We start from the raw sequence: 19,573 nt of genomic DNA on the forward strand, positions 1-19,573 counted from the left end.
GATTAAAAAGGTTAGAAATGGCCCTATGTATTACTTTGTACATCTTATATACACTTTATAATATGTGTGTTTTGTATATATGAGCTGGGTTAGATAGAAATCAAGCCTGCTACTTCTGTTGACATACATTGTAGGGATAGTGATCCAGTGGCAGTGTTAGCTATCTTCTTAAAAAGCAGGTAGAAGACCTAGATCTTTCTTACTTTGTTTATAGATATCTTATGTTATTAACTTTTGGATTGTCAAGTCCATTGCCCTTGACCTCATTTTCATGGTTCAGCGACTACTGTGCTTTATTTCTCTCTTAATACGAGTAATAGGACATGTATATTTGATATGTACATACCTTGCTTGCAAGGTCCTCATGTCAGTCAAGAGTTTTCTCTCATTTCATGGATTAGTGGACAAGGTTCATACTATAAGCAATAGGTCTGCTATAGGTCTGCTATATTAAGTGTATTGAATGATAGTAAGTTGTACATGTTGAACTATAAGGTGTCATTGGCCACTGAGCCATGAAAACTGTGTTTTGGTCTGTCCGTTTTTCTAATGTATATGCAAAAGGTCAACTGTGTTTGCTGTTTGAAAATATTTTATGTTGTCAGATCGGCATGTTTCATTTGACCTTGACCTCATTTTGAAGGTTCATTGCTCAATGTTAACTTTTTAGTTATTTGGTGGTTTTTTTACTTGTACATTAAGCAAGTCCTTTAATGGATTTGGCTATACTTTTTGGACCTTTTGAATTATAGCTCTTCATCTTTTATATAAGCTTTGGATTTCAAATATTTTGTCCACAAGCATCACTGAAGAGAAATGTATCGTCTAAATTCGCATCAGGTGCAAGAAAATTGGTACCGTTAATTTTATTATATACGTATTTGGTGTATGGAATGATTGTAATATGTATGTTCGTCTGGAAGTTCTCATCTTACCATGACCTCATTTCCTTAGTTCATTGGTTAATCTGATCTTTTCCTGGTTATGTTGTTTCCTTAACTGTATGAAATAGGTCATCTATATTTTGAGGCATGTAATGATTGCAAGGTGTACATATCTGTCTGGAAGGGTACATTTGACAGTAACCCCATCTTTATGGTTCATTGATCAATGTTTTCCTGCTTAAGTTTGTATCTTAAATACTATGTTTGATTGGTCAACTATATTCAAAGTATGTATGGTGTATTGAATGAGAACAAATTGGAAGTGTATTTCCAGTGATAGTTGTAGTAAAGCTTCATATATAAGACCATCAACATAAAAGCTGTGGTATGTAAAGAAGGGGAGACATTTCAGCGTGTGCACTCTTGTTTAAACTAGATACACTTATATATCATGATTGTGGCCAAATTTGGTTAAATTCGGCATAGTAGATTCGAATTAGATTTTTGTAAAAGTTAAAGACAGACGACAAATGCCAAGTGATGAGAAAAGCTTACTGAACTTGTTCTGTAACTTGTCAATGTTATAAAACTAATATACCAAATTTCAAATCAACATCTTCAAGAATGACATCAAAAAGTTGAAAACTGATTTGCACGACTGACAAATTGACACACATAGTGCAAACTTCGTCAGTAGCGGACTTGTCATATTATATATAATATTTGACATCTTACATGGTCTAGGACACATCCTCTTGTTTGAGTTACGTTTTTTATCTTGTATTGCTACTGTATGAAGAAAGTTAACCCTAAGGGAATAGTGTTATGCAAGACTAAAAGGATCTATTTTAAAAGTGTTAAGTGCAATATTAGTTTACTAGGTGTATAGTTGTTTATGTCTAGTGTTTGGACTTCATTAGATAGTCATCATAATTCATATTGGCAATCATACCACATCTTCTTATTTTAAAATTGGTTCTACCTGAAAAGGTAATGCTCTTGCTTTTTTATCACACTGCTGTTTCTTTGAAACCTTCCCAGTCCCTTTCTCTATTCTCAAATGATTCTATTGAACAAATTAAACAATGCACTTCTGAATTTTTTACTTTTGTTCATAAAATTGATATGTTTTAAAATTCTCTACATAAAAACTAAAAAAAAGATATACATTGATACATATCTACAGAAATATTTTTAAACAATAATCATGTTAAAGCATTTTATTACTTTTAATAAGTACGTCATTTTTATAGATTTGCAAACATTTCAATTATTTAATAACTGAAACACTTCCCATTTGCTCCTTTTCGAACATAAAGTTAAACATTGTCTCCAAAAATCACAGAGCAACAAAAGACACACAAAAATGGTTATTTTCTTTTAAAAAAACAAAAAAACAAACATAAAAAGATGAAAACAAAAATTTAACAATGATTACATGATTTAAATGATTTCCTACACTTTTAACAAAAATGCTCTTCATTATCATGAATAGCAGAACATTTACTTGAAAAGATCAAACCTTCATCGACAATTTGTTAAAGAGAATGAACAATGTTGATCAGTGGCAGATCCAGAGGGTTGGAACCCCCCACCTCTTTTGGACGATCAATGCATTTGAATGGGGACATATGGTTGGAACCACCACCCCTTTTTAAAATGGCTGGATCCGCCCCTGTTGATGGCCTTTCTTTTGTTCCTTTTAGGCAAGTTGAATGGAGACTACATGCAATGTTCAAAACAAATTCTAGATTCAACCCATGAAAAATAACAGACATGAAAATATTAATTAAATATATCTATATAACATGAGTATTTCATAGGAAATCAAATGCAAGCAATAGTTTTAGAAGGCCATTCTAAACATATTTCTCTAGCGTTCATATATTTATACATTATGACTAGAACATTAAAATTTTCAAATAAAAATAATCAGTTTAAAGAATGCACATGCATGAATGATAGAATTGCTGAATACTTTTGCATGAAATGTATAATGTCTAACGAAAAAAATATGAATATAAAATTTAAGTCAAAAATAATAAGATTTTTCATTATAATTTCTACTTCAACAAAAAGAGGCCTGCCATTTATCATATAAATTTACTATTTGTTAAATGTTTATAAGAAAATACAAATTTAACACAACAACATTATATAACATTTCTCAATAGAAACAGGCTACATACATTGAAAAAAAAGAAGTTTCTAAAAATACTTTGCAAATTGTGGTTTGCTACTTAATTTGTGGAAACATGTTTTCATGGGTATCAAATTTCATCTTTTCAGGAAAACTAGCCTTTTTATTGATATTGGATTTCGATGTTTTGCAAAAAGTCTGCATGAAAGCTTATATATAATTTGTTATTTTTTAAACATTTAAAATCATGGTTCACCTGTTTCCACAAAAACTGATATCCCACAATATAATATAAATTCTATTCTCTCCACCCATTCCTTTTCCTTTTGACTACGTTAAACTAACATTGACTAAGGTTCACAAGAATACATAAATTATTTTATAACTCAAAATTCAAATAATAGACTCTTTATGGCAAAATATTCATTCAAAATGTCTCTATTAAACAGACTAATGCAGGTATACAAAGAATAATATATATCTAATCTCTATCACCTTAAGCAAACCAGTTAAAATTAAGAGTTTTAACCCATGTCCCAATGTTTTTCCATATCATTTCTAATATCTACTCCTTGAAATTCTCTAGGTCGACTTTTAAATACCCTGGGTAATTAATCAATAATTACTAATATGTCTTACTGCCAATCAGATTCTTCAATGAATTTCAGTAATCAAAGCCCAATTACAAAATAGCACTGAAACGTGGTGTAGTTTAAGTCAAACGACGCTAATTTTCAATCAAGTCTAATTCTTCCATGTCTTCGCCATTCGTCAACGCAACCTTCTTTTTATAGTTTCTTCCGTCATCAATTTTGTTGCATGTACGAATCCAGATCCGCATCCAAGCTGCTTTTTGTCTTGCTCATGTACGCTTCCAACTGGTTGTCTAGTTCCTCTTTTGATATTGGACTTTGACCTCCACGACCTCTCTGACCTCCTCTACCACCTCTGAACCCACCTCGACCTCTGTTGTTGCCAGCACCTCTGGCCCTGTAAAACAAGAGGGATGATAAAAGATCTGATAATAGTTATCAAAAGTACCAGGATTATTAATTTTATACTCCAGACGCACGTTTCGTCTACATAAGATTCATCAGTGACGATCAGATCAAAATATAGTTCAAAAGCCAAACAAATACGAAGTTGAAAAGCATTGAGGACCCAAAATTCCAAAAAGTTGTGCCAAATACAGATAAGGTAATCTACTCCTGGGGTAAGAATATCCTTAGTTTTTCGATATTGAAAATTTTGTAAACAGAAAACTTATAAAAATGACCATATAATTAATATTCATGTCAACACCGTAGTGCTGACTACTGGGCTGGTGATACCCTCGGGAGGAAACGATAACACATTAATAACATGCATTGTGGTTCATTTTAAACTCTTGTGTTACCCTAGGGTTCTCTATAAGGACTATTCAAGTTGAGTCCAGGGACTCAGAATTTTAAGCCATGAATAGAGGGCAGATAAAATTTTAGTATATAATTAAGTAATTCAGTCTCCATGTAAAAATAAATCATGAAATGGCATCAATTTTTAATAAATTAGTTGTTATAAAATGATGATATACTGTGGATTCATTTATTTTTGTGGGTACCAAATTTTTGTGGACTGTGAAAACCTAGCATTTTGTAGATACAAGATCCAGTCTGGATGAAACTTTATAGAAGTATGTATTTCTTTGAACATTTAAACAAATTTGGTTCACCTGTATCCATGAAACAAGAAAATTGGTATCCAAAGATTTATAATGAATCCACAGTAATTTGGTGATCCAGTCTCAATGTCAAAATTACAGCAAATTTTCATTATTTTATTCATTTTGGGATTCATAAGTTTTCAAAATTTTGAGTCCAGACAGATTTTCTAGAGTCCATAGTGAGAACACTGTTAACCAGAAACAAGCCTACACCAGAACTGTAAACAGAAAACTGACAACATGTATTTTGAACAATTGTATAAGGAAAAGTTCAATAATAATTGTTAATTGAACATCAAAACCCTGGTCTAACTAAGACAGAGTTATACTGGTTTAATCGGAGGTATGTAACAATCTATTTCAAACTAAAAATCTGTTTCAATAAGCTAAAAAATTTACAAAAGGTAGGACATTTAGTCTGTAAAAGGAAGCTTCAAGTGTAATACTTTGAAAACAGATTGCTTATGTTAACAGTAACACTTTTCTCAAAGCAATAAAACTCTACTAATTTAATTGTTATCTTTGAAATGAACAAAAATGCTAAATCTAAGAAAATCAAGCAACATAATTCAAACTGGCAACCAAATAAAATAATAATTTAGAAGGATGTTTAGTTTACAGATTAGCCTTCAGCATCTTTTTCTCTAACAAATGCCCAAAAGTCTAAATACCCCAAAAAAGATTTGATTTTTTGGTGATAATTGCCATTTTCAGCATTCTTTGACAAATTTGGTGGCTGGGTTGAGGAAGCCACATCTAGAATGACAAACAAAATGACATGCTGACTTCATTTATAACAAAGTTATGAATCTTTATAATTTCTCTATTTGAATTTGCCGTTTTTGAATTCATAGCATACACCAAACACCAAATATAAAACAGAAGATGTGGTATGATTGCCAATGAGACAACTATCCACAAAAGACCAAAATGACACAAACATTAACATTAACCAAAGCTTTGTGATTGGTGTTTAACATTCTAAACAAATGACTTAATTTTCATTTTTGTGTATGATTGATGAGATTTCCCATCGTCCTTTAGATTCTGAAAAGGGGAATAAGATACAAGTGCTTTGTATATAGATATAGGAAGATGTGGTGTGAGTGCCAATGAGACAACTCTCCATCCAAATAACAATCTATAAAAGAAGGTAAACCATTATGGGTCATATTCATGGAAATTTTATTTTCTTAACTCATTTTTATTTTTTGGAAACTTTTTACTTTTCTTTCATTTTGATTAATTTAAAATTTTTGATATTTTTTTTGTGGGTTGTACATTCTTTTATATTATTCTATTTAATCGACAATCAATGTTTTCATTTTACACGCCACTGCTCAGAAATTGTATTTATGTGATTGTATATTTTGAATTTACCTAATGTATCTTATTTTTTGTTTACTCATGTTAAGCGTTTAGGGTAATTTTTCAAATTATATAATGCGCTATATAAATATTGTATAATAATAATAATAATGTACGGCCTTCAACACAGAGCCTTGGCTCACACTGAACAACAAGCTATAAAGGGCCCCAAAATAACTAGCGTAAAACCATTCAAACAGGAAAACCAAGGTCCAATCTATATAAAAAAAAATAATTAAAAATTAAAAAATATGACCATCTTTAGACCCTTTACACACATCTGTTATAAAAATCAAAATAAGTAACACAAAAACAAAACCACTACAAGGTGCTAATGTAAAAGTATATATTGATACAGTCTAGGCAAACTACAGTATTAAAACTTCAATCTCCAAGATTATAAATTGTTTTACAGAAAGGGTGAAACTGAAAACTTTGTGTTTTTTAATGTCCTTAGTTTTGTTATTAGGTGATTTCAGTCATATCAATTTGAAGCAATTTAAGGTGGTATGGGTGTCTTACGCCATCTTGGATTGTGAAAAACAGAAAATCTAAGGTACATATTTTTTATCAAGTTAGCAAAATTTGATGTGGGAATGCAGATATTTAATGTGAATTATCATTTAAAAGAACTGATTTATAAGAATATAACTTATAAATATTAATATTTTTACAAATAATGATTATTTTAGGTTGTTTTTAAATATTTGAAAATTGGCATTTTAAGGGGAGGAAACTCTAAAACAGTGCATTGTCTAAAGGAATCTTCATGAAATTTTTCCATTTTGTCTTTAGACGGAAAAAATGTACGATGACCCTATCTTATCTTTTGATATTCTCAAAGCATTGTCTGAAAGCTATCTTTTCCTAATTTATTTTACAATTCTATCATTTTATTTGTTTTTTATTCACAAAATTGTGTTTTTTGCTGTATAATCCATACTAAATGTGTCATTTTGCCACAACCTGTAGCTTGAGAAAATGCTCAGTGACCTATCATTTTCATAATATTTTTGAGCATGTATCAATAGATACTACATTTTGGCAAAGTATGAACAAATTCTATCATTTTTATTTTAGACTCCCATACCACCTAAAAATACATTAAAGCAATACATAGAATGTAAAGGTGAGGTGTGTGCCAAAACCACTTACCCGTGAAAATTTTAATAGATTGAAGGTGCATTTACAAATCATGAGACCAATATTTTATTTCTCTTTCATGACATGGCTTTAAATATGAGCATGTACTAAATGGATACAAATAGGTTTTATCATTTGAGTTTTGAATTTTGGAGTTCATTATTTTTGTTATTTTACAAACAAACAATTGATTTTTTTGTTAATTTCTTTTTTAAATTCTGCCAGCACATTTTGCTTTTATGTCTTTGTTATATCACATATATCAAATAAGAGAAGTAGCTTGTAAAATAACCAACCCAAAAAGCATATTTTTTTTACTCTTTTTTATATATATGCGTTGGGGTGGGGGTTTGTATTACAGATCAAATATTTAATCTTTTTCTTAAATATTAGACTAATCACCATTTTTACAACAGATAAAGTTTATAGGATATCTTAGACAAACCCTAAAACCAGGCATTTATAAGGTGAAAAAAAAAAAACTAGCTCCATTAGGTATCTAATTTGCAAACAAAGTACATAAAAATCAGGTAAAAAAATGTACATGGCCTAAGCAGGATAAAAAGAAAATAAGCATATTTATGTTTGGAGATTGAAGTAACTAAACCATGCCATCTTACTGTCGATTGCCTCTAAAGTTTCCTCGCTGGAAACCTCCTCGACCACGTTCCTGACCTCTAGAAACCAATATAAACATATACATATAATACATTTTGGAAAATCAAACTCTGAAACTTTTGTTCATGATCACAAGCCACAGGTTATTAAAAAAAAAATTCAGCTTAAAAATATCACTGTATACTGTGGATTCATTTTACTCTTTCATGGATTGGATTAAGAAAAACTTTAAAATTTGTGAATACATGTATTTGATTTTGTGGTTTTGCAAATTTTTGCATACTATAGAAAATCTGTTATTCGTTTAGCATTTTAATTTTAATCTGTAGTTCAACTAGTACTGTACCCACAAAAATGAGTATTCAACGAATAATAATGAATCCACAATAATAGATCTGCTTGTAAAATTCTGTCAACTATTTACTCAATTGGTCAATCAATATATAACAAATAGAGGACTCCTATGGTTCTGACTAAAACAAAAACAAAGGAAAAAAATTGTAAAATGTTTTTTTTTAAATCTGGACTAGTAATTGCTAAAATAAATTTAATCTTCATATGTGGTCTTTTTTCTTTCAAAAAAATATCTGTGATCAGTGTTTGTTTACCTGAACCCTCCAGATCCTCTGTTACCACGGAAACCCTGTGTTTGTCCTCTTCCTCCTCTGTTACCACCTTGAAATCCTGAAAAATATGTAAATGTCAATTGAACTAATTCTTAAAATATAAAAACAACATATAAACAACACAGCTCTATTTAATCTTCTATTTTGGGACTAGTGTTACTGTTTTTGTTGTTCTATTAGAGATCACCCAGTGGCTTAATGTTGGGGTCATGTTGATCATACATAGTTCAGTCTTAGGTTTTCTATGTTGTGTTTTGTATACTTTTGTTTATCCTCTGATTTTTTTTTAGTTGTTAGTTTATTATCACCTTTCGAGTTTGAATGACATTTTGGTATCTTTTGCTTTTTTCACAGAAAATAATGAACTATTTTATGGAAAAAACAAACTGTAGACTCATTATAATTCATTGGTCACAAATTTCTATTAATTTAAGTTACCTCTCCCTCTCTGCATCCCTCCTCTTCTTCCTCTGTTTTCTCCTCTGCCACCTCCACCACCACCTCTCTGTACAAACCCACCCTGCTGACCTCCACCTCTCTGGACAAATCCACCTCGTTGACCTCTACCTCTCTGGACAAACCCACCACGTTGACCTCTATTTCCTCCACGTACCATCTGATTGCCTGTTGGAGATCCTGGGGTACTTCCACTTCCTCCTCTTCCTCCACGACCTCTGCCTCTCATTTGACCTCTACCTCTCATCAACCTGCCTTGACCTCTTCCACCTCTGACAATTGCTCCACCACCACGACCACCTAGGGTCAAACGAGACTTGACACTGGTGTTTCCAAAACCTAGTCTTTGCTTCAATGACTTCTGAAAATGTAATAATAAATTTTTAATTTTTAACAAATTGGGTGTTGGACATTTACAAGTTTTCTACAAGCATGACAAGTATATTTCCTTTGCAATTATAATCATAGTATTTTTCAGATTTTCAAGATAAATCTGCTTACAATTCTTGTCCCAAGACAAGGTTTAAGCAGGCACAGTATTTATTTGGGATATTCCTAGTCAGTTGATGAATGGAAGAATCTATATAGCATTTATTCAATTAGGTAGCTACTCTTTATCTCAACATGTGATGCATAAAATCTATATTAATGTGAACCTCACTATAATCATTGTTATATTTAATCTCACAAATAAATAGAATGCATTGCAGCTTAATAGTCTTACTGTCCATTACAACACGGTTTCGTTGCACTTTGTGCAAATTCTAATTCAGAAACAGTCATAGTAATAAGTTTTTTTACCTTTTTGATTTTCAATGCTGCCTGTACACTTGGCCTGTTTGCCATCTGCATGGCCAGTCTCTTGTTGGCTGCCGTTGCCTGGTGCTGGGCTGCCATCTTTGCCCGGATGTTTGACACGCTGGCTTGCTGAGCTGGTTGCCTCACTGTGGCTTGAATCGTGGAAAATCTTTGGTTGGACGAAGGAAAGAAATGTTATTTAAAGTTATGCTGCCATTTTGTGTACATACATGTATGTCATTGTTTGGCTGTTTTTTTGACATGCAACTTCTGAATGAAGGAAATGTTTGAAGATTTCAAAGTTTTAAAGCAGAAACTTAAATCCACACTAGAAAAAACTGACAGTAATGCATACAAGAAAACAAACTGACAAAAAGAAAAGATATTCAACTGCAATGGTCATGATGGTCAAAGAATACAAACAACTCAATACAAACTAAAGGATTACTCTAGGCAAAATAAGGGACAAAAAGGGTAAGCAGTTCATGTCAAAGATATAGCTATAGATCACTCATGGTGCAAAGAGGTAGACAAATCTCTTTCAGTACCTCATGGTGCAAAGAGGTAGACAAATCTCTTTCAATACCTCATGGTGCAAAGAGGTAGACAAATCTCTTTCAGTACCTCATGGTGCAAAGAGGTAGACAAATCTCTTTCAGTACCTCATGGTGCAAAGAGGTAGACAAATCTCTTTCAGTACCTCATGGTGCAAAGAGGTAGACAAATCTCTTTCAATACCTCATGGTGCAAAGAGGTAGACAAATCTCTTTCAATACCTCATGGTGCAAAGAGGTAGACAAATCTCTTTCAATACCTCATGGTGCAAAGAGGTAGACAAATCTCTTTCAATACCTCATGGTGCAAAGAGGTAGACAAATCTCTTTCAATACCTCATGGTGCAAAGAGGTAGACAAATCTCTTTCAATACCTCATGGTGCAAAGAGGTAGACAAATCTCTTTCAGTACCTCATGGTGCAAAGAGGTAGACAAATCTCTTTCAGTACCTCATGGTGCAAAGAGGTAGACAAATCTCTTTCAAAAAGAGGTAGACAAATCTCTTTCAATACCTCATGGTGCAAAGAGGTAGACAAATCTCTTTCAGTACCTCATGGTGCAAAGAGGTAGACAAATCTCTTTCAGTACCTCATGGTGCAAAGAGGTAGACAAATCTCTTTCAGTACCTCATGGTGCAAAGAGGTAGACAAATCTCTTTCAGTACCTCATGGTGCAAAGAGGTAGACAAATCTCTTTCAGTACCTCATGGTGCAAAGAGGTAGACAAATCTCTTTCAGTACCTCATGGTGCAAAGAGGTAGACAAATCTCTTTCAGTACCTCATGGTGCAAAGAGGTAGACAAATCTCTTTCAGTACCTCATGGTGCAAAGAGGTAGACAAATCTCTTTCAATACCTCATGGTGCAAAGAGGTAGACAAATCTCTTTCAGTACCTCATGGTGCAAAGAGGTAGACAAATCTCTTTCAGTACCTCATGGTGCAAAGAGGTAGACAAATCTCTTTCAGTACCTCATGGTGCAAAGAGGTAGACAAATCTCTTTCAGTACCTCATGGTGCAAAGAGGTAGACAAATCTCTTTCAATACCTCATGGTGCAAAGAGGTAGACAAATCTCTTTCAATACCTCATGGTGCAAAGAGGTAGACAAATCTCTTTCAATACCTCATGGTGCAAAGAGGTAGACAAATCTCTTTCAATACCTCATGGTGCAAAGAGGTAGACAAATCTCTTTCAATACCACATGGTGCAAAGAGGTAGACAAATCTCTTTCAATACCTTTTTCAAAGAGCCGGAAGACTTGTTAATTTTAGGATAAATAAAACAACCAATGTAAGAACCACAAAAAGACACTTTTGGGAACTTCTACATACTGACACCATACACAGTTTTCATGATGAAGTATAAAATCTACAGGCCCGGAGCTCAATTTTTATTTTTTTTAGTTATATTCTGTTGGCCTGTAGATATAATTTTTACAGGCCCGAGAGCAATTCTACTAACCTGGGCTGCCAGGGCTGTCACTCACCATGAAGACTGCATACAGAAACTGGATCATGATCAGGCATTAGAATTTTTGAAACATTGTCATGACTATAAAAACATATCATCAATATTAATATCATAAATCATTGTACACTAGTTTCCTGTTTTTCCTCTAATACAATGTATGTTACTAACTGTGTCAAAAAATAACTGACTGTGTTTTAGAAATTATAACTTTAAACGCAGTTGGCGGTAACATTTTTTTGAAAGGCACATATAAATGAAAACAGCTGCATACATTGAAGGTCTTGAACATTGATCAGGCTACGTACAATGACGCAAGAACAATCCCAATGACTTGACCAACCACATAAATTGGCTGCAGAAATAGAAACTTTGTGAGCATTTCTTCTAAAATGTTTGCCAAATACCAGAGTTGTAACACTTAAAACTTATCCAATAAAAAAATTGTGACAGAATCTACCAAATCATATTCTTTTGATTAATTGACAAATTACAAAAAGTGATCAGTAATTCATTACCAAAAAGTTAAACAGGACTTTAAATTTATAGTGAAAATCATTTTTTTTTTTATATCGAAACAATATTTCCCAGACTTTTAGGCTTATAATCATATGTCATAATTTCCCCAAAGTTTGCTTCAATTAATCCTGTGACGCCTTTGTCTGATTGAAAAAAAATAAACTGTCATTAAGTCTGTAGTTGAGGTTAATATAAATAAGATGTGGTATGTGTGCAAATGAGACAACTCTCCATCCAAGTCTCAAAGTATAAAAAGTTATCAATCATAGGTCAAAGAACAGCTTGTCTTGGCCTGGAGTTGAACCATACACAATTCTAAAATGTTTGAAAACAGCAATAATGAAAAAGTATGACTCAAGATCCACTAACAATATGAAGTATAGAAATAAGAATACCTACACGAACTGAAATTGAAAACAACTTTGAACAATAATGATAAATCAAGAGAGCAGTTTTAAAGATATCTGATGACAAAAGACCATCAGAAAATGTCATGTGAATCAAATCATGTCACAGGCAAAATTTTGTGACATACAACTCTTTACAAAGTATGAGCATCAGACACAAAGCTCATCATCAGAAAGTCATTTAATACAACTCATTACCAGAATGGCAGATCTCATGACACAAGACTTTGGTTAAAATGTGACTTGCCCATCGTGCCCAGCTTGCAGACCCACTTTTGATTATAATGTTAGAGACTGTGTCACACGAAATGATCTTGAGATACAAATTGCTAGAAATCATCTCAACTTAACAAGATGCCCAACTGGCAAGAGATAGGTAAAGTGCATAATATAAGATAAAACATCAAATTAGACCAAACATGAACTGCACATGTATAATTTTGACATCAAATCTGCAGATACATGTATCATGTGAAAGGTCATGTGATAACAGAATGATGTGACAGAAAACAGGAACTTAAATTTCACCAATAGAGAAGTTATTGGATAGAACTTACAATGACTTTGAAGAAATAAAGTAGCCATGATTGATCCCATAGGTTTGAAAGAAAATCAATGTGACCATTGCATGAAATTAATGACTCTAGAAAAATTTCAAAGAAAAGAGTAATTTCCCCTTCAGAAGAAAAGTATTTTCATAAAACTGTTTGATAATTTTCAATCAATAATTCAAATTTAAATATTAAAATTATTTTCTCTTTGACTGTTTGACACCATACTACACTTAACACTTTGTCTAAAAATACAATTCAAAATTAATTGTCAAATTATTTAAACATAAGAAAAACAAATTCAAACTGAATTTAAGGAAAAGTCGTTTAATTATTGCTTTCGACTATACTTTATATGAGTTTAAAATAGGAAATCAGATTTGTCTTAACATTATTACTTTAATATATGACATTAACTTTTAGCAAAAAAACATGCAAGAAAATATCTTTAAAGTGAAGCTTTTTCAAATCTAGAAAATATAGTCTTGTACAATGTTGTACATGCATGCATAGAAAAGTTCAGTATAGTAACTGGATTTTTGTTATTTTGCTATCCACATGATCCAATGGCACTGCTCTGTGCTTGTGGTTAACTATTGCTTCTCTTAAGACTTATTGCAATGTATTGCAACTCTTTCTGTTTTGCCACTTGTCAAATTTCAGCCTCTTTGACTCTAGTTGTCCTTTTTCACCTGTGGCCAACAGGATAGAACATGTTACTTATAACCATACATGTAAAACATGTGTATTGTTAGACTAGCATGCAAGCATGCAATCTGATTCATATAACATATTAAGTGGCAAAATCAGGTTTTGAGCCCAATTGCACATTTGTGAAGTGGCATTTTTTCATATTGGCTTGCATAGCTTTTTGTTGTCATTCTCTTTTGCACTAGCCTTGAAAGAAGGCATCTAGCCACAGAGAAGACTTCTGGTCAATAGATATGACCTTTGGCCAATAGAAATGACCTTTGGTCAATAGAAATGACCTTTGGTCATTAGAGAAATGACAGATAGAGAGTAAAAATTCTCTCTAAATTTCTTTCCTTCCAACTTTTTCTGGCAATCTCTGCCAGCAACATGCTTCTCCTCCATCTCCTCACCTATCATTCAAAGACATCTTAGTGGTACTCTTCAGAACAATCTTAGCTGGAACCGCCATCTTTCTTTAATTATCTGAATAAACTGTTAAGGAAATTAGGAATGACTAGAAGTAAATCATATTTAATTCATACTAGTTTCAGGCAAAAATACAAAAAAATATGCTTTGTATATTTGACGCTAGTCGTAGACCTGCCATACGTGTTCTTTTTTCATTCTGGTTCTTACATCATGTACATTCTTGATCAATGCTGATACATGTTAACAATATGCATTATTTGGAATTCACATTTTACATGTTTAAACAAATTATAATATTGAGTAAAGAAGGAATCCCAAATGGGTAATGTCGGAAATGGAAGTAGGGTTGGAAAACCGTAAATACAAAAGTAATATATGTTGGACTTGGGGGAGCAGGATTCTAGTCATTCTTAGAAACTTGAAAGAAAAAAAATTCTCTCAGATTCAGGTTTTTCATCTGTAAACCTAGATTTGTTCCATGCCCAGGCTTAAATTAAAATATTGATTGTTTGCCCTTTACCGACCGACCCTATAAATTCGTTGCGCCTGAAAATCTTTTATTTGTATTTACCAGCACGATTTTATTTTATTTTATTTTTTCGTTCCTACCAAAAATCTTATATTTGTATTTCCCGCTCAAAACTATTTTATCCGGAATTCTCGGGTTTTATCTTTAACGTATAAGGTCCAGTCCGTTTGGTATTACCTGAGCGTTTGACATGAACACTTGCATTTGAAGTTTCAAAGCATTTGTTTGAAATCGATGTTCAGCATGTGAACGCTTCATGAAATCATGATATGACCTACGCTACTCTGTACCTTTATAATTAAAGAGCAGGGTTCATTTACAAATAAGTTCGTTTGATACAAAATTATCAACGTGTGTACAAACTAATTTGTGAACGGACACGTGGTGTATTCTTTGTAGGGATGGCCTTTTGTGATCCGCAGATCGAGATGATTATGTTAACGATGCCGCTTTATTATTTATATCTGATTTGAATCAAAAGTGACAAAACCCTGTAAAGTGGAGAATATCTGGCAGTAAAATCGCCAAGTTGTCCATACAGATCATTTATAAATGCATTTGTTCCCTATGGAAACTTGATGTTAACAAACAAAAATCAAAAATTATAATATTCAATTCTAATGGAAAATCTCACTGTAATTATTTTAAAGTAGAAAAAGAACATCTTGAGACTGTTAAATCTATTTGTTACCTTGGAATAACTATAAATTGTTCAGGAAGTTTAAGTCATTCAAAAAAAAATCTTATGGAAAAAGGGAGAAAGGCTTGGTTTAAAATTAAAAAAACAGTCTCTTTAGATAATTCCTGCAGTATGCTTGAAAAATTATTTGATACTTTAGTTGTTCCAATAACTCTTTATGGGAGTGAAGTTTGGGGTGTAAGCCAAGTGTTCAAAGATTCAGATCCATTTGAACATTTACATATTAAATTTATTAAAGAAATTTTAGGTGTACAGTGCAAAACAACAAATGTAGCCTGTTTAACTGAGACAAACAGAATCCCTTTGTACTTTAAAATTCAGCTTTCAGCTATAAAATTTCTAAACCATATTGTAAACTCGCCTAACACTTTAGTCCATAAAATATTTAATAATGTAGAGAAAACAAGTAAATGGGTTAACATTGTAAAAGACTGGTTAAATAAATTAGGTTTTGGTCATCTCACTTTTGATACTTTTAATTTAAAATATCACATAAATAGTATCCAACAAAGAATCTATGACCAGGCTTATCAAATTATAAATTGTTCTATCAATAAATGTGAAAAATTAAATTTCTTTTGTCATACTAAAAGAATTAGAAAAAGGCCCCCATATATTGATATATGTAAATTCAAAACTGACCGATCAGTTTTCAGTAAATTTAAACTAAGTGCACATTCCCTAGCAATTGAAAGAGGGCGTTATACCAACATTGAAAGAAGTAAACGCATTTGCTTATCCTGTAACAGACAAGAAATTGAGGATGAATACCATTTCTTCTCAATCTGTCCATGCTATACATCATTAAGGGATACCTATATACAAAATATTAATAAAAATCTTAATTTCAATTTTATTAAATTGCAGTCCACTATAACACTTAAGCATTTGACTGTACTTTTAAATAGCAGTCTACCAGTCATTATAAAAATCACCATAAAGTATATTAATGATTGTCTTTTATTAAGAATATCTGTATAACTTGTATTTCTTTTAATATGCAATGCCAACCTAATTTTTGTTTGTGTTCTTTTTTCAATTGTTCATGAACATTAATAATGTGTTAACTGTTGATATTTATAGCCTTTTTTCTTCTTTGCTGTGAATACCACTGTCACTCTAATATAATTGTAATCAATTTAACTATTGTAAGTTTATTGTCTTAATTTTGTATGCCATAACCATTTAATGTAAATGTGTTTGTGCGAATAAAATATTGTATTGTATTGTAAAATACGTGACAATTGTCAGAGTTTTAAGTCTTGTAGCATTTTTATTGGAAACAAAGGCACACACAATGTTTTTTAACACTAGGGACTTTTTCTACTTGTTATGTATGTCGGAATTCTAGTCAAATCGGCACCTGGTTAAATCGGCACTTGGTCAAATCGGCACCTAGTTAAATTGGCACCTGGTTAAATCAGCACTTGATGTAGTCAATTCGGCACCCATGTTAAATTTGTTTAATATATATGTTGTGTACAAAATGTTACTTCGACACACATTTTCTTACACCAGGTGATACAAGTTAATCTTTAAAAATGTTCTAGTTCAATCTTTAAATTCAAATTTATATATTTTAACCAGAGACATATATATGTCTCTGCTTTAACCTAACATTTCGTGCTATTATCCTTGTCCTCACAATAGAAATGAGGATACCTAATGGTTTAAATTCTACTTTTAATTTTCTCCTGATACCACAAACATGTATATCCATAAAAAGTCTTTTTGTGGTCTTAATAATGTTTTTGTATTAATTCTCACTATGAGATTGTATCATATAGTTGTGAAAATATGACAGAAATATGCGAAACAAAAGCCTGTGTTACGTTGTGTTTTCACTATGTACTTGATTAAAGTTATTAATTAATTGAATCTTTTAGAAAATTTATCAAAACATCAGTCACATAATGTTGAGAAAACTTTAAATGCTTAACTTTTGTATGTTTTACTGTGTGATGCTTTTTAACATGTAAAATCCAACCCCCAAAATAGACTATTATGCTTGTATACTTAAATTACTAACTTAGCATAATAGTCCCAGTCCCATATATTATATCAAATAATATTGGATGCCGAATTGACTTTAAATAGGTGCCGATTTGACTTTTTCTATGGGTGCCGATTTGACTTGCACCCGTATGTCTGTCCGGACATATCTTATCAGTACAAAGTCATCTTTAACAGAAAATCTTAAGGTAAGCATACAAGGTACGTAGTACAGAATATAAGTGCAAGTTCAAACTCTTCAAAGTTCCAGGCATATAAATGTTGAAGATATGCGGCACAGCTCTATATTTATATATTTTAAAACAAAATAGTACTGTGCATATGAATTAGCTTCACATTCTACGTGATATTTTTTTTTAAACTTATAGTCCCAGAAAACTTATTTGCAAAAAAAAACGGACACAAATGACATTATGCAGAGTTTGTATCCATAAAATAAAATATAATACCTACCTGCCTACCCATGACAAATAATATACCGTCTACCGAGCCAAGTTATTTTTTTGGGGAAAAAAATAAAATATTTTACCTACCTACCTACCCTGTTTCAAAACATAGGGTCGGAAAAGGGCAAACAAACAATATTTTAATTTAGGCCCCATTTGTGTATTTTCAGGTCTCTAGAGCCCCGGAATCAGGTTCCATTCGCCCTGATTCATGTATGCCCTAGTACCTGTTCGCCCTGGCCCCTGATACCTGTTCGCCAAGGGTTCATTAGCCCTGATTTTATTTTTTTCTAATTGTTGTCTAGTTGTATAATTTGAAGGAAAAAAATGTTGAAGTTTGTTGAAAAATTGACGGGAATATTTATATTGCCACAATCGATTTATCATTTTCCCTTTCATTTGCAGAGTAGAATACTGGAATACAATCAAGGTATTTATCTTTATTGATATTTGTTAACAAAATAATTGTCTTCAGTCAATCACGAATGTATGCAGGATAACTGAGACTAGTATCATACATAGTATAATAATAAATAAACTTGTAAATCCGTTTCATGATTTACAGTTTGTACACCATTGTTTTTATTGATATCAAGCTGAATATTTTATTAAAACAAAACGTTTGTGTTTATTATAAGTCCATCAAAAGACAAGTATCACACTAATCAGTGATCCGAATTATTTTGTCATTGAACAATTAATGATAATAAACAAGCCATAAAATTTTAAATCTTTCCATAAATTTCAAGAATATATCCCATAGAAATATCTGAATAAGTTTAAACAACTTCAATGCCCTGAACATTAATCATTTTTTAGTAGGGCTAACAGACTCCACGGGCAAACGGACCTAGGGCAAACATACATGTACCCGATACAAGAGCCCTGGGACCTCTCATAAAACTTTACACAATACTCGGGAGTACAAAATTTGTGAACGAAACACTAATTTGACTAAATCCAGTATTTAGATTGGTTGATTTTTGAGTCAGAGTTCTAGAAAGTTTTATGACAGCATAGGCTAGGCTTTTCTGTCATAACACTTCTGAGTTCTTTGCCTTGGGAATATAAAATTTGTGCTGGGAACACCAAATCCATTACTTTTTTCATTATTCAATCAATCAATGTATCTATTTCTGCACGATAAATATGGCAAATGTATTTCTCATGGTTTGATCAACTTCAAACAATTGGGAGTAGTTATAATCCTTTGTGGAGAAAAGGGAGACCGTTTAAAGCGGTTGACAACTTTTGCCATCGGAGTCGGCTTATTTGATTTTCTAAGTCATGATCAACTTTGTAATCTGTAAAACATGAACCAAAATATAAATTAGTAGATAAGGATACATAATTTTTTGTTAGAATCTGCTAATGTTTCGAATCGACTTCGATGAAGTTGGATGATGTTTTAAATCTGCAAAACATAAAACGTCAACAAACCGATACCGGAAGTTGATAAAATTGTAAGAACTATTCGGCTCTAAATAATAATAAAAAAATGTGTTATTGTTTTATTAGACTATTTACGTTC

The 19,573-nt window shown here is 32.1% G+C and overlaps 1 protein-coding gene across 2 annotated transcripts; it reads right to left on the reverse strand.

Moving 5' to 3' along the window:
• Positions 1-1,972: 1,972 nt before the first annotated feature.
• Positions 1,973-19,522, reverse strand: LOC134718957 (chromatin target of PRMT1 protein-like). Of its 2 annotated transcripts, XM_063581831.1 has the most exons (7): positions 19,390-19,522; positions 14,336-14,408; positions 9,739-9,904; positions 8,920-9,298; positions 8,464-8,539; positions 7,858-7,914; positions 1,973-4,014 (listed from the first exon to the last, which is right to left on the reverse strand). In XM_063581831.1, exons 2-7 carry the CDS (start codon positions 14,392-14,394, stop codon positions 3,831-3,833), a joined length of 921 nt encoding a protein of 306 aa, XP_063437901.1. In that variant the 5' UTR covers positions 14,395-14,408; positions 19,390-19,522; the 3' UTR covers positions 1,973-3,830. The 2 variants fall into 2 exon arrangements, with proteins under 2 accessions (XP_063437901.1, XP_063437902.1); XM_063581832.1 differs by lacking the exon at positions 7,858-7,914.
• Positions 19,523-19,573: the final 51 nt, after the last annotated feature.

Source organism: Mytilus trossulus, chromosome 5 (genome assembly GCF_036588685.1).
Source record: "Mytilus trossulus isolate FHL-02 chromosome 5, PNRI_Mtr1.1.1.hap1, whole genome shotgun sequence".
Lineage (NCBI taxonomy): Eukaryota > Metazoa > Mollusca > Bivalvia > Mytilida > Mytilidae > Mytilus > Mytilus trossulus.